This window comes from Penicillium expansum (assembly GCF_000769745.1).
Source record: "Penicillium expansum strain MD-8 chromosome Unknown contig224, whole genome shotgun sequence".
In the NCBI taxonomy this organism is placed as follows: Eukaryota; Fungi; Ascomycota; class Eurotiomycetes; order Eurotiales; family Aspergillaceae; genus Penicillium; species Penicillium expansum.
Genome location: NW_015971275.1, coordinates 149,559 through 163,398, shown reverse-complemented (window position 1 = coordinate 163,398; position 13,840 = coordinate 149,559). Strand labels below are relative to the sequence as shown.

Here is a 13,840-nt window from a genome sequence, read left to right as displayed (position 1 = left end):
TCCAACTCTCAGAAAACTTGCTTGCGAATTCTGGAGGGAACGAGCAAGTAGATACAGCCGAAATTGCCATATAGTTCAAAGTTTATTATCTCAAAATAGAACCTTGAGACCCATAGGAACCATGACTAGTATCATTCTAAATATGATTAGTGCTCGAAATGGAAGAAAGGAGAGGATTTAGGTATCCTCCAGGGCTGCCGCTCTAGCTAGTAGTTTTATCAATGGTTCACATGAATAGCGCGAAATATCACTAGAGAAACATCACTTCGCCACAAACAGTCTATTTTTTTTTAGACTTTGCTGCCTGGAAGCTACCGAAGATCAGAAAATTTAAAATCGGTGGGTGGATCTCAAAATGGAGCTAGCGGCGACGCACGGGCCCAATATTGAACCCTTAATTGGAATCCACTAATCCCCATCTGCAGAAGCGTACGATTACGAGCCTAGCTTACCATTTATTTGCCATGAGTAGTTCAACTTTCCCAGATTCTTGATCTCAACCTTTTTCATCAACTTCGAAAATGGGATCCTCTTCGAAAATGGGATCCTCTAAAACTACTGGGCCTGGGAAAGACCAAGCGGAAGAGTCCGCCCCTCCTCCATATTCGTTGGTTGCCGATGGTGGACTCGTAGCAGAATCAGGAAACGTGCAGGGTATGTCGAGCCAGGTTGATGATTATTTCTCATTCTAACACTTACTATAGGGGATGGCAGAATTAACGTGAACCTCGAATCGAGAATTGCGAGGACCCTCGCCAAAATCATCGACTTGCAGCAAGAAGACATCCACAATCCACCTCCCGACTATATCAACCTTAGCAAGCAAGTGACGTCATGTGAATTCAAGCTCAACATTGTCATTCAAATTGTGGGCAGTCGTGGAGACGTGCAACCTTTCATCGCCCTTGGAAATGCATTACAAAAGCATGGTCATCGGGTCCGAATTGCCACACACGATGTATTTGCAGATTTCGTACTTGAGTCAGGATTGGAGTTCTACTCCATCGGCGGGGATCCTGCAGAATTAATGGCATTCATGGTCAAGAATCCCGGATTGATACCACAAATGAAGACACTGCGCGAAGGGGAGGTGCAAAGAAAACAGGCTATGGTAGCGACAATGCTGGATGGGTGCTGGAGATCCTGCATTCAAGACGATCCAATTACCAAGCAGCCATTTGTTGCAGACGCCATAATTGCCAATCCTCCCAGCTTTGCCCACGTTCATTGTGCACAGGCTCTAAGCATTCCAGTCCATCTGATGTTTACGATGCCCTGGAGCAGTACCAAGGCGTTTCCACATCCTCTCGCCAATCTAAATTCCTCTTCTATGGATCCAAGGACTGCAAATTGGGTTTCTTATGGAGTTGTTGAGTGGTTAACATGGCAAGGGTAAGCTTACACATGGAGCGACATGGGTTAAGCGACTGACATGAAATTTCAGGCTAGGAGATGTGATCAATCGATGGCGGGTCTCAATAGATCTGGAGCCTATTCCCGCAACAGAAGGGCCTGGCCTTGCCGAAGCATTGAAAATACCTTACACATATTGTTGGTCCCCTGCCCTTGTGCCAAAACCACAGGATTGGCCACCTCATATTGGTAAGTCAGCATTTTGATTTCCTGTTGCAATGATGAAAACTAAATGATTTAGATGTCTGTGGGTTTTTCTTCAGAGACCCCCCATCGTACTCCCCACCCTCGGAGCTGAGGGAGTTCCTACAGGAAGGACCACCTCCTGTCTATATTGGCTTCGGTAGTATTGTGGTTGATAACCCTCAAAAGCTAATAGACACTGTTGTCCAAGCGGTGGTAAGGGCAGGTGTGCGTGCGATCATTTCAAAGGGTTGGAGTGGGCTAGTTGGAAGTGCAAACCCGAATATCTACTATATTGACGACTGTCCACATGAGTGGCTATTTCAGCATGTTGCTGCAGTAGTTCACCACGGAGGCGCTGGGACTACATCGTGTGGTCTCAGAAATGGCCGACCGACTGCCATCGTGCCTTTCTTCGGCGAGTGAGTTACCAATTCTTCAAAGTCACCCATCTTTGACCTACCAAATTCTGTCAGTACTGACTCTCCTAGTCAACCTTTTTGGGGCAACATGGTTGCTAGGGCTGGTGCTGGACCTAAACCTATTCCATTTGCATTTCTCAACTTTCAGAACCTGACGGCTGCTATCCAATTCTGCCTTACCCCAGAGGCAACAGAAGCCGCACGTAAGCTGGCCGTCAAAATGCAAACTGAATCAGGCGTAACCGCAGCTGTGGAATCTTTCCATCGAAATCTTCCCCTGGACAAGATGAAGTGCAATCTGATGCCTCTTCAAGTTGCAGTCTGGAAATACAAAAAAGGCAAAAATAACGTGACCCTGTCAAACGCAGCCGTGCAGATCTTAATTGAATATCAAAGGATAGACGAAAAACGTCTTCAGTTGTACGTACCTGGACTCCAGTTAGTATGTGAACTTACTAACCAATGCCTTTCATGCTCCATCAGTCATCTTGTCAATCCAATCATTATCGAACATCGCCGCTGGGATCCCATAACCGGGATTTTTGCTGCAGCCACCACAACCGGGTCAAGTATGCTGGGCTCGACCGCTGATATGATTTACAACCCATACAAAGAATATAAACGCGGTCGTTCTCCAAACCCATCAGCAAGAGCCTTGCAAGCCCCGGTGCTCCCTGGCAGCCCACTTTCACGGGAACCCTCATCAACAAGACTATCTGCTGGCGATGAGGGAAAGCAGAATTCTCGGGCCCCATCCGTTGGTCCTGGATCTGAAACTGAACTTGATGAACGCAGAAATGGACTATCCGTCGCAGGCAGCATGGTAGGCGCAACAATGAAAGGCTTCGGTAAATTCACCGGATCGTACTTCAAAGGGGTGGTCGTCGACATTCCACATGCCGCGGCAGAAGGATTCCGACAGGTTCCTCGGTTGTATGGGGAGAAGCCCAAGGATTACGGCGCAATTCAGGATTGGAATTCCGGAGCTATCGTTGGCGGAAGGAATTTTGTGGACGGCATGACTGATGGTTTCACCGGTCTCTTTACACAACCTGTCAATGGCGCAAAAGAGGAAGGTGCTTTGGGTGCGGTTAAGGGATTTGCTAAGGGCACTATTGGGCTTGCAACGAAGGTCCCCTCTGGTAAGCAATACTCTCAATCCATGACACGAAACAGAGCTAACTTGGACATACGATTAGCGGGAATTGGGCTGGTGGCATATCCTTTCCAAGGTATTACGAAAAGTATTGAGGCGGCCTTTCGTTCACAAGGTCGCAAGACTATTGTGAGTGCACGGTTAAAGAGTGGATATTACGAAACAAACAGGATGCAGATGACCGATGAAGAGCGGCGAGAGATTCTGTTGTCATTTGATAGATTTTTACAGTCGTCAGATACATAGAGAGACTTAGTTTCTGGATTTTGCGGCAACCTCGTTTTTGAGCGCACCATGGTCCTTTGAGCTAATACAATCATAAAATTATACACGTGCATGGTTTCAGGCGCAGTCGAATTAGATATAATGACTACCATGCTCCACCTAGCACAGCCACTATGTAAAAAACTGCGGACACCTGGCTTTTTGGAAGGGACTTACTGAATAGTTATGATTGAAAGATATATTCATTGGAATTATCAAAGCAACAACACTTGATCAACCGGAAAACAAAACCCTAACGACACTCAGAGAATATTCTCAGCATTCTACTAGTCACAGTATGCCCACTCATGATTCCAGCTTTACAGAAGTATACTCGCCACCCACCCCACCTGATAGTATTGGTTGTGTAGCACGAGGGATCAAAAGAAGGGCACCGGGGTGCTCGCTAGCCTTTTTGAGGCGTTTCTTCTCTAGCCACATCAGAATCCCAGGAACTCCAGCAACAACACAAGCAAGACCAACAAAGAGACCAGTTGTCCAACTTGGCCGTTCAAAACGATTCCATGCCCACATGCAAACAGCCAAGCAGATCTGAAAGACTGTATTGAGGATGTTACCCCAGACCACGATATCCATTTTCCACAACGGGGTAGGTGTTGTCTGTTCAGTCTCTGGATCATGCGATGGAGCTTTGATAGGAAGCACACTCGGCTGTTGAGATTTCAAGAACCAGTTCTTATGAATCTGAGCCAGGCGATCGAGCCCTTTCCGTCGGCTCCCTTCCGACCAGCCCAGACGCCAGAAAGTCCATTGGTAAAGGTCACGGATACGCCACGGGGCTAGCCCAAACCCGGTGACACAGAATAGGGCGTTTAAAATTTGGGAATCGATCTCAATCCAAATTCGTCGTGATGAGTCAAGGCTATCGCAACTTGGATGACACATTGCAGGCGCTGCGTTGCACATCAAGAGGAAGAGCATCCCGCCCCATGCGACCACATTCAGACCGTAAACTGTGATACAAGCCCCCAGTGGTGTACACATCCACCGAAAGAAGGCGTGGAATTTTTCTTGCCATGTGCCTTTAGGAATAGTTTCGACCGTATTGTGGGAGAAAGTCGTCTGCGATAGGCATTAGTGATGAACATCCTTAACGTTGTGATCAAATTGCGGACTTGTTTATCAGATGTTGACGATTTAGCAATGCTAGTACCGTCGATTTCCATCGAATCAACGTTTGTTATCAATCTCTCATCCATCATGTTTCGAATTTTAAAATCGAAGGAATCAATGAATGAACTTCACAAGGGGGGTACTTGATTAAATATCAGCCTAGGTAGACGATCTACAATAACATTCCACATATTTGCCACGCAAAAAAAAAAAATCCTTCATGCATTCAAGTCAAGTCTAACAAGGCCCCAATGCAATACATAATGTGAGCCAAATAGACACACTCCGATGTGGGGCTGAGCCGTTTAGCTTATTTTAGCAGCCAATGGTATCCAAGATATGCAAGATCTACCCGTATTCGTATGCATTGCCTATCTGATCGATTGGAAACTTCCAGGGTGATAATCTGAGTAACTGGAATATGCCTTACACCATTTGATTGTGATATCATACTTTGAGTTTTTCTGGGCGGAGGCAGTCGGTGCACAAGACAAAAGTGCCTGAATGGCCTCCGAGCTCCGAAGTATACCCGAATATACGAGTCTTCCTACGTCTTCTGGCTTGATCGTATCTACAATCCTAAACTACATCTGATGTTATAGTTTAGGCTCTGCTCTTTTTAAATATAGAATATGACCAAGGACTGTTCGTCATGATTCTGTAACAATAATTGGCTATATACCAAGTGCAAACCCAAGGTACGGCGTAATAGAGACTTCACCCACTAATCCATTAGGAACAATATCAGGCAATCCTATCAGGGCAGCTAAGCGACTCAACAAAGGAGGCGCACCTGACTCAGTGATCTTCGGGAAGATACTCCTTAGATAATTCCACATCGTAGTTGGAACGACAACCAGCAACTCATTCTCCCCGTCCCGCAGATATGCTCCGATATCCGCAGTTCCTGCAGTTGGGTCGATAGGTGCAATCTTTTCTCCATTTACGAAGACTTGGACTGCGTGGAGGATACGAGAGAACGTAATGTAAGCTCCAATTTGGTTCTGATAGTCGTGGTGCCATGCGAATTGGGAACTGTAATACCCAATCCCGGAAGCATTGACGAGGTCGGGAATCTCAGTCCAAGAAAGTAGAGAGGGGATATGGTGCGTTGTGTTACGGATTGATGCTATTGTAGAGGCATTTTGCATGTTTTCGGGGGCTTCCCAGCGCTCTGCGGTGAGTGTCCAATTTCGAATTTGGAATGGGCATTGGACAGCCGATGTGCTCGGAACGGTTCTAGTGGAGTTGTCGGACAGCAAAAACTCGTGAGCAGTCTCATTGATAGTGTGAGCCAGTTGGGCAACGACTCCACCTTTGTGGTCAACGTGGTAACCAAGGACCGAGCTGGGAGCAGCCTCGATGTGAATAGAGGGTGTGTAAATATCATCCCAGGGTTGGGCGCTGAATGCCAGTATAGTGGTTTGGTTGGCTTTTAGTGTCAGGGGAATGACAACATCACCAGCCCTACGCTTGTACTGTACCAGTGGTTGGCGTTCTCCAGTCCAGGCGTTGAGAAGATAAGGAAACTTATCAGTTGTGACTCTGATTTTGCCTTGAGCACCACCTCCATCACAGAAAATAAAGGCATAGTCCACTTGAAATTCCTTTTCCTCACGCCAAGTCGTATGCCAGGTACCATTTGTCTGGACTCTGATACGAGGAGAGATACCATGCGACGCAAGAGTTTTCGCGATATCGGCGCTTCTTATGGTTCGGACAACCCTTAAATCGGCCAGTTCTTGAAGGCCTGCCCTGAACGCCTCGACTCCCCCATCACTGGAGGTTGGGTAATACTGTGCGCTACCACCGGAAAGAATTACAGGTAATCCCTTCGCCGCGTAGTCCTTCAGCCTATGGATAGCGGAGACAGTGATGTTCGCATCTTGCGTGACAATGATTGTTTTAATGCCGGGACCCTGCGAAGCGAACACGCCATCGTGGACAGAGGCCTCGGGGAGTTCGAGATTATCGGGGGAAAGATATGTGTATATATAACCTGGAGGAATATTGGTCAGTGAAGGTGTGGTATATAGTTGCAAGTACTGCCTACCAGCATCAAGAAGGTCATCCCGGCCGTATTTTGTAGCCCAATTGGGGTCAGTGGCGGAATCTTTGTTGATAAAAGCCACGTCAAATTTAGGAATCCCCTGCTGCAGTATAAACTGAGCTCTGGAAATATAGCCCATGGCCTCATTGAACCCATGCATCCACGAAGGCTGCTTCGGGGAATACATGTCGGCGAATACGTATTGAAATGGCGTGCTCCCCGGCCAGGTAGTACCGTAATAGTCCCCACTGTACGGCTGGCCATGCAGAACAACCCTATTAACACCCCCAGCAAAAGCCTTGTTCACGCTTTGCAGCAGCTCTGGTATTGTCAGGGAATATGCGCGGGACTGGACGGCCCCCATCTCGTTCGAGACGACCTTCTTCCCGGCTAGATATGCAGCACCTGCAAACTGCCGGTACCCGTCGATGTTGCTTTTCCACTGTAGGCTCTCGCACTCGGGGGCATCTACCAATGGTATGTTCGTCAATGCGTCTAGAGGCAGGTTATACGAGACCTGGGTTGAGTATTGGAGTCCAAGGTCCTGATTCAGCCATTCTCGCAACGTGGTCAAGTAACTACCATACCCATCTGCCAGGGCGGAGCGATAGTCATTGATATATTTGTTGGTAGTCTCGCTGTTCTTAAAGATGGCTTTTACCAACCCGGGGTTACCAGGTTGAGCCATTATATTGTTCTGGCCGAACATGACGAGCGGCAGAAATTTCCCGAGGTTATATCCAAACTTATGGTAGAACGCATCAGGCAGCTTCGGTGTCCATGAAATGTTGGACTGGAATTCCATGCTGTCCTCCCAGCCTAGAAAGGTTATGGTCAGCAGACTTTCTTCGTTTTACCTATCTTCTAAGCGTACCGTAGTTTCCCACATCCACTAGGAGTTGTCGTATGTCCTCTGTGAAGATGTGATCATTCCAGTAATTGATCACTGTCCTAGCTCCCTCCTTGCTGAAATGATCCACCACAAACGAGCCATTGGCTAGGATCGTATCCGTTCGATTAGACTTCACCTCGAGCGCTTTATGCAGGGTTCTCTTCTGATAGAAGGAGAATAAATATAGCTCGTGTGACGACAGCCGTGACGGTATTGTTAGGATTCCGTCTGACGACACATTTTGTGTCATGTCTTGTAGGGATCTCTCGTCTAGGACCAGCCTGATGTATGAGTCCTGCGACGGCGTGGCACTTAAGGAACCAGGTCCACCAACCATAGACACATTTGTCTTCCTGTCTGCTGATGCAACGACACAGGCAACTAGTTGCCCTTCACCCCATCCTGGGATACGCTCAGTCGTCTGATTAACTGACACTCTCTGGACGAATGGCACCTAGTAGAAACACAATTAGCAGATCAAAAGCAGCAAGGACTAGGTTGAACTACACTCACCAAATCCCATTGAATCCCTTCATCATCTGAAGACGCAGGCACCCCTTGTCCTTGGTTCGGCCCTAGCGCAATATCCACAAGCATGCTATTCTCCTTAGCAGCTTCCAACGCCACCTGCAATATATGCTGGAACGATGCACTGCCGAACCCATATGTCACCCAGTCGGAGCCGGGCGGTGTTCCTCCAATCTCACCTCCGTATCCGTAGTAAGCGAGGAACTCGATGCCTCCAGCACCAACCTCTGCAGCGGAGCGGATATCAGAGGCTACAACTGCCGGATCAACCCCGGCATCTGGTAACCAGTACCGGAAGAATGGTCGGACTTGAGCAGAAGGGTTTGTGAACGTTCCATCGTTGTTGTTTGGGGTTGTGGCGGTTGAAACAAAAGTCAGGGCTGCTACCACAGCAAAATACTGGAAGAGTGTCATAGCCATTATGCTTAGCCTTTATCAGTAGAAAATAGAGACGGCGTAGCAAGCTTTATAAGACTTCCTTCGCTGGAGATCAGGCATTACTTCGAGTATGTTGTAGCAACCGACAGGGCCACGGTTGGCGATATCCTTCGTATTCGTATATTGTTCCATTTACATGCTGGAATCCCTGTTCGTGTTTTGATCGGCCTTCCCCGCATTAAATTCGGTAGATTGTTGGCCGAACCATTAATGTCCCCAGGGCTATTGTCGTATCCCAACTTTATTCCAACCTTGGAAGGTTCGGACAGATATCATACGAGTGGCGAGGGGTAGGTATTCCTATTCGTACGAATATTCGGCAAGTAATTATTTATCTGCACCCCTCTCTGCAGTGACCTCCCAGCAAGAACATCTTTTACAAACCAAGTTGTATAATTATTCGAAGATGCAATATTTTCCGACGGAAAACCAGTGATGTCAACCCTAGATATAGCACTTCAAATATGCTGCAGGCAATATCCCCCCACGTTCCCATTGAGGCCGAGGCTTTTTGTATTTACTTTAAGAAACCTCTGGGTCATGGGATATTTGCAAGGTGATCTCTAATATATATTTATTCTTCCTTGTAGAGGTCTACAATTTCAATTTTGATGTGTGTCTTCTAGATTCAATTATCTAGAAAGCCCAGCGACATTTCAATCATATTTTTTTTTGAATTATCTTCATATAAGTCTCTAAGCTGTACTTTCATTAATATGTCTAGTGTTTCTGTTTTTATTCTTGGTAAACTCTTCCTAGCCTATTCAAAGCACGAATATAGTGACTACATAGTTTCCTAACAGAAACAAATGACCGATATTATATGAGAAGCAGAATGGTAATATCAAACACTTTCACAAAGGGTGATATCCACGTTTACGTGAGGTGTCTGTCTCATAAAGTAAGTAGGACCCTAAGCCCCCCATACAGCGGTGGCACATATATATTCCCAGAAGTGAGAAAGCTCGTCTCGGAATGTGCATTCCCCTGAGCGATGGAGCAAAGAACAGCAATTCCTCCACGATATATTAGGGACCAGCCGACGAAAGCTTGTTATTATTTTCCATAGCAAAGATGCTGTGTATCTTCGGCTGCCCGGCTGCATGCTTATAAATCTAACATTAGGCACCTAGGCACCCCAGAATTGCGGGGTTAGAATATAAGATAGATATATCAAAAGGTATTCCCCTTTTCCAATTAGAAGTTTAATATCTGAAACATCAAAAATCTTTATTTCTAGACTTGCTTGAGTCAGCGATATTTTGTGCGTTCCGTTAAAAGTATTGAACATTGCGGGGAACCTGTGACGTTGACCCTCCCACTTTTATCCCCTTGAATATACGAAAATGACCAAATTATTCATGTGAGGCTCAGATCTTGATCTGGTAAACTCAACTCTAACAGTGCCTCAGCACCGGTGTCACGGGCTACATCGGCGGCGACACATTAGCGACGCTTGTTGCCAACCACCCAGAGTTCTCATATTCAGCCCTTATTCGCACATCCGAAAAGGCCAAACAGGTGAAGGACAAGTACCCATTTGTCCGCATCGTAATCGGAGACCTGGACGATTCAGCCTTGCTGGAGCGAGAAAGTGCCGCCGCAGATATCGTACTGCGTAAGTATCTCACTCCATACTAATTCATACACGATGCTATCCGGGCCATGCTTACCCCTGCAAAACAGACACTGCAGATGCATCGGACCATGTGGGCGCTGCAAAAGCCATCATTGCCGGTCTAGTAGCTGGCCACACCAAGGAAAACCCAGGTTACTTGCTACACACCGGAGGAACTGGCATCCTGACATGGGAAGACAGCGACAAGGACGAATACGGAAATAAGAGCGAGCATGTGTACAATGACTGGGATGGAGTGGATGAATTACTCAATCTACCAGATCACGCGTTCCATCGGAATGTTGACCAGCTCGTCCTCGGGGCTGGAACCCAGCATGCCGATGTGCTCAAGACAGCACTCGTTTGTCCACCTACAATCTACGGTACGCATTTACCACTATCCACAAAAGAGAAATAATTTACTAAATCTCCAGCAGGCAAAGGACGAGGTCCAGTTAACCAACATTCGCGCCAGGTATACGTATTGGCGAATATGACGCTTCGTCGTCAGAAGGGCCCGATAATCGGCGCCGGCCAGTCAATTTCGAATCACGTCCACGTCCAGGATCTGAGTGACGTCTATGTTCTACTCATTGAAGCGGCGATTGCAGGCCGAACTGATGATGGGCTCTGGGGTCATAGGGCCTACTACCTTACCGAGAATGGGGAACACTGCTGGGGTGAGCTAGCTCAAGCTACAGCAGATGCAGCCACGAAACTGGGGTACCTGCCTGAGGCAAAGACCGAGGCACTCGACCCCAAGAGCGCCAAGGAGCATGCAGGATATGAATCTCTCAGTTGGGGGATGAACTCTCGTGGTCGCTCGCAGCGGGCACGCGAAATCTTGGGATGGAATCCATCACGTCCCAGCCTGGTGGATGAACTACCGGAGATTGTTCGCGTTGAGTGGCAGAAACTGCAAGATGCCTAGTATATGTGGTGAGTAGACGTTTCAAATGTCTCTTTTTGGTCTCAGAAAATGCGGGGTGGCCCCGAGACATTTCGCTGGGTCTTATACTTGCGATCAGCAGAGAATAGGGAATTTGATGCGAGGTCTAGCTATTTAAATACTGACCAGTGTCATTTTGATCTGGCTAGATGCCAAATCTTCAGAATCGAGACATATTTCAACCCTTGCGACAACCAAGCATTATGGCCCGTTAGCGTGGTACAAATGTAAAGGCAATATTGTGGGACTGGTGGCTTGGACCCTCGAGTCTCACCGTATTCAAAGTTCAGGCTCATGATATCGTAAGGTGCATCAATGCATCTCAGTCTTGAATTAAGTCGACCGACGCAGGGACATCTGCGATTAAGATCCTACCAAATCATCCTAGGCCATCAAAATCCCGACTAGAGAGCTGTATAATAGCAAAAGCAGAATGAGAATCGAACTCAAAAAAAATGATCCATAATCGCGAAATTCATGTAACTACCCGGCCCCGACTGGTAAGACGGAGACGGAGATGAATTGTGCCGACTCTTGGCAAGCCAACTAGGCTGATGAGGCCATATTCAAACACCAACTAGTATTATCGTTGAGATCCTTGAGATTAATTCCCCACGTACAACACGAAAATTGAGGTCATAGCCAGCGGAGTCGGGAACTTTGGATCACGACGGTCGAATATTTCGTCCTATTTTAAACTTTAGGATGTTGTCAATTCCGCGTGGAGTGAACATGTGTTTATACCAGATGCTTTATCTATCTACAATGCAAATCCCCATTGCAATTTCTTTTTCTTTTCTTCTCTGGCAGGTACTTTACAGCTAGTGACCCTAATTATTAACATTCCACTCATCTCCTAACTGCAAGATTGTCATCGCCATCGTTTGATCTTCGCCATGGCGGACGCAGATTTTCCATTCTATAGACCTGGGAGGTCCGAACACGACGATAATATGAGCAGAGCATCTACAGTGATCAAGCGGAAAAAGAAGGTTGACGAGGAGAAATTCGCTTTGGGTCGAAGGGGAATCCTGGTTTTCTTTACTTTGTCTGTTCTCACCTTGATGGCCGCTTTGGACGGCACCTCACTATCTGTTGCTTTACCTGTGAGTGCTTCAGCAAGAAGATTTTGTGTCTTGAAACTTACCAGGCCCAGGAAATTGCAAAAGAACTAAATGGAACGGCCATCGAAGCATTCTGGAGTGGAACTTCGTTCCTGCTATGCTCAACAGGTATGTGGCATTATACTTCCACAACGATACGATCAATCCATTTAATATTGTCATAGTATTCCAACCAAGCTTCGCTTCTTTCTCGAATATCTTCGGCCGTCGACCTATGATCATTATCTCCCTCATATTCTTCTGTGTTGGCGCTATAATATCAGCAATCGCCAATAACTTTACCTACATGTTGGTTGGTCGATCAATTCAAGGTGTCGGCGGAGGTGGACTTATATCCCTAAGCGAAGTCATCATAACTGATCTCGTCCCTCTACGATGGCGTGGTCAATACTTCGGTATCCTCAGTGCAATGTGGAGTCTTGGATCCGTGACGGGGCCTATTCTTGGTGGTGGATTCTCCGAAAATGTGTCTTGGGTAAGTTGGTCTCTGGCGAACACACAGGTATCCATGCTAACTATGACCAGAGATGGATCTTCTATATCAACTTCCCATTTATCGGACTCGGCGGAATTCTCGTGATCCTATTTCTGAACCTCAAGCTCGCACCCAGTTCATTAGTCGAGAAGCTCCGTCGGATCGATTACTTCGGTACTGTCCTGTTCGTCGGAAGTATGTCGTCCTTCTTGATCCCCCTCAGCTGGGGTGGTATCTCATACGACTGGAGCTCGTGGCACACACTTGTACCTCTTTGTGTAGGAGGAGTCGGGCTGATTGTTTTCGGATTCTACGAGACATACTTTGCTACCGATCCGATCGTCCCGCCTATGATATTCAAGAACCGCACAGCAGTAGCTTCGTTCATCGGGAGTGTTTTGCAGGGTTTGGTCCTATGGTGTGCTCTCTATTACCTCCCTCTCTACTATGAGGCAGTGAAGGAGTATAGCCCTATTATCTCGGGTATTGCTCTATTCCCCGAAACATTCACTGTGGCTCCGAGTGGGATGGTAGCTGGTATCTTGATCACGGTAACGGGCAGTTACCGATGGGCTATCTGGATCGGATGGGCCTTTTCAACTGTCGGACTGGGCTTGATGTGTCTGATCAAGGTGGATACAAGCATGGTCGGTTGGATATTCCTCAACATTGTGCCCGGTATTGGATTGGGTATCCTTTTCCCATCTCTTGGGTATGCAGTGCAGGCTTCGGCAGAGCCTGAGAACCTTGCTATTGCAGTTGCAATGTTTAGTTTCTTCCGTGCTCTTGGCCAAGCCATTGGCGTCGCTGTCGGTGGTGTTGTCTTCCAGAACCGCATGTTCACCAATATCTCGAGGTATTCTGCTTTGGCTCCTATGGCTGAGGCGTACAGCAAGGATGCCGCGGGTTTGGTCCAAGTCATCAAGGCGATGGCCGAGGGTGCCGACAAAGCGAATCTCAAGGAAGCGTACACGGACAGTTTGCGCACGGTGTGGATAGTCTGCTGTGGTGTGTCTGCTGTGGCGATGGTGATCAGCTTCTTGACTGAACATTATGACCTTGACCGTGCATTGGAGACAAACCAAGGTCTTCGGGATGATGCTGAGTCGATTAACAGTTTGAAGGACGTAGAGATGCGGGCAGACCAGAGAGTTGTCGCGGAGCCTCGACCTTGGGCGTGGTAGTGGATGTTCT

The 13,840-nt window shown here is 47.3% G+C and overlaps 4 protein-coding genes across 4 annotated transcripts; 3 read left to right on the top strand and 1 right to left on the bottom strand.

Moving 5' to 3' along the window:
- Positions 1 to 521: 521 nt before the first annotated feature.
- Positions 522 to 3,420, top strand: PEX2_066940 (glycosyltransferase; the record flags this gene model as incomplete). The annotated part of the gene is made up of 7 exons (XM_016743965.1): positions 522 to 654; positions 705 to 1,392; positions 1,445 to 1,602; positions 1,655 to 2,018; positions 2,088 to 2,438; positions 2,502 to 3,160; positions 3,218 to 3,420. 7 exons carry the CDS (start codon positions 522 to 524, stop codon positions 3,418 to 3,420), a joined length of 2,556 nt encoding a protein of 851 aa, XP_016599678.1.
- Positions 3,421 to 3,744: 324 nt separating this feature from the next.
- On the bottom strand, positions 3,745 to 8,462 carry PEX2_066930 (Glycoside hydrolase, family 2, N-terminal; the record flags this gene model as incomplete). Its single annotated transcript, XM_016743964.1, has 4 exons — positions 3,745 to 4,521; positions 5,298 to 7,441; positions 7,497 to 7,968; positions 8,028 to 8,462. 4 exons carry the CDS (start codon positions 8,460 to 8,462, stop codon positions 3,745 to 3,747), a joined length of 3,828 nt encoding a protein of 1,275 aa, XP_016599677.1.
- A 1,364-nt stretch (positions 8,463 to 9,826) lies between these two features.
- On the top strand, positions 9,827 to 11,029 carry PEX2_066920 (Semialdehyde dehydrogenase, NAD-binding; the record flags this gene model as incomplete). The annotated part of the gene is made up of 4 exons (XM_016743963.1): positions 9,827 to 9,843; positions 9,893 to 10,098; positions 10,167 to 10,481; positions 10,536 to 11,029. The coding sequence occupies 4 exons, from the start codon at positions 9,827 to 9,829 to the stop codon at positions 11,027 to 11,029; spliced, it is 1,032 nt and encodes a 343-aa protein (XP_016599676.1).
- A 914-nt stretch (positions 11,030 to 11,943) lies between these two features.
- On the top strand, positions 11,944 to 13,830 carry PEX2_066910 (MDR family MFS transporter; the record flags this gene model as incomplete). The annotated part of the gene is made up of 4 exons (XM_016743962.1): positions 11,944 to 12,153; positions 12,198 to 12,279; positions 12,336 to 12,646; positions 12,697 to 13,830. The coding sequence occupies 4 exons, from the start codon at positions 11,944 to 11,946 to the stop codon at positions 13,828 to 13,830; spliced, it is 1,737 nt and encodes a 578-aa protein (XP_016599675.1).
- Between the last annotated feature and the right edge of the window lie 10 nt (positions 13,831 to 13,840).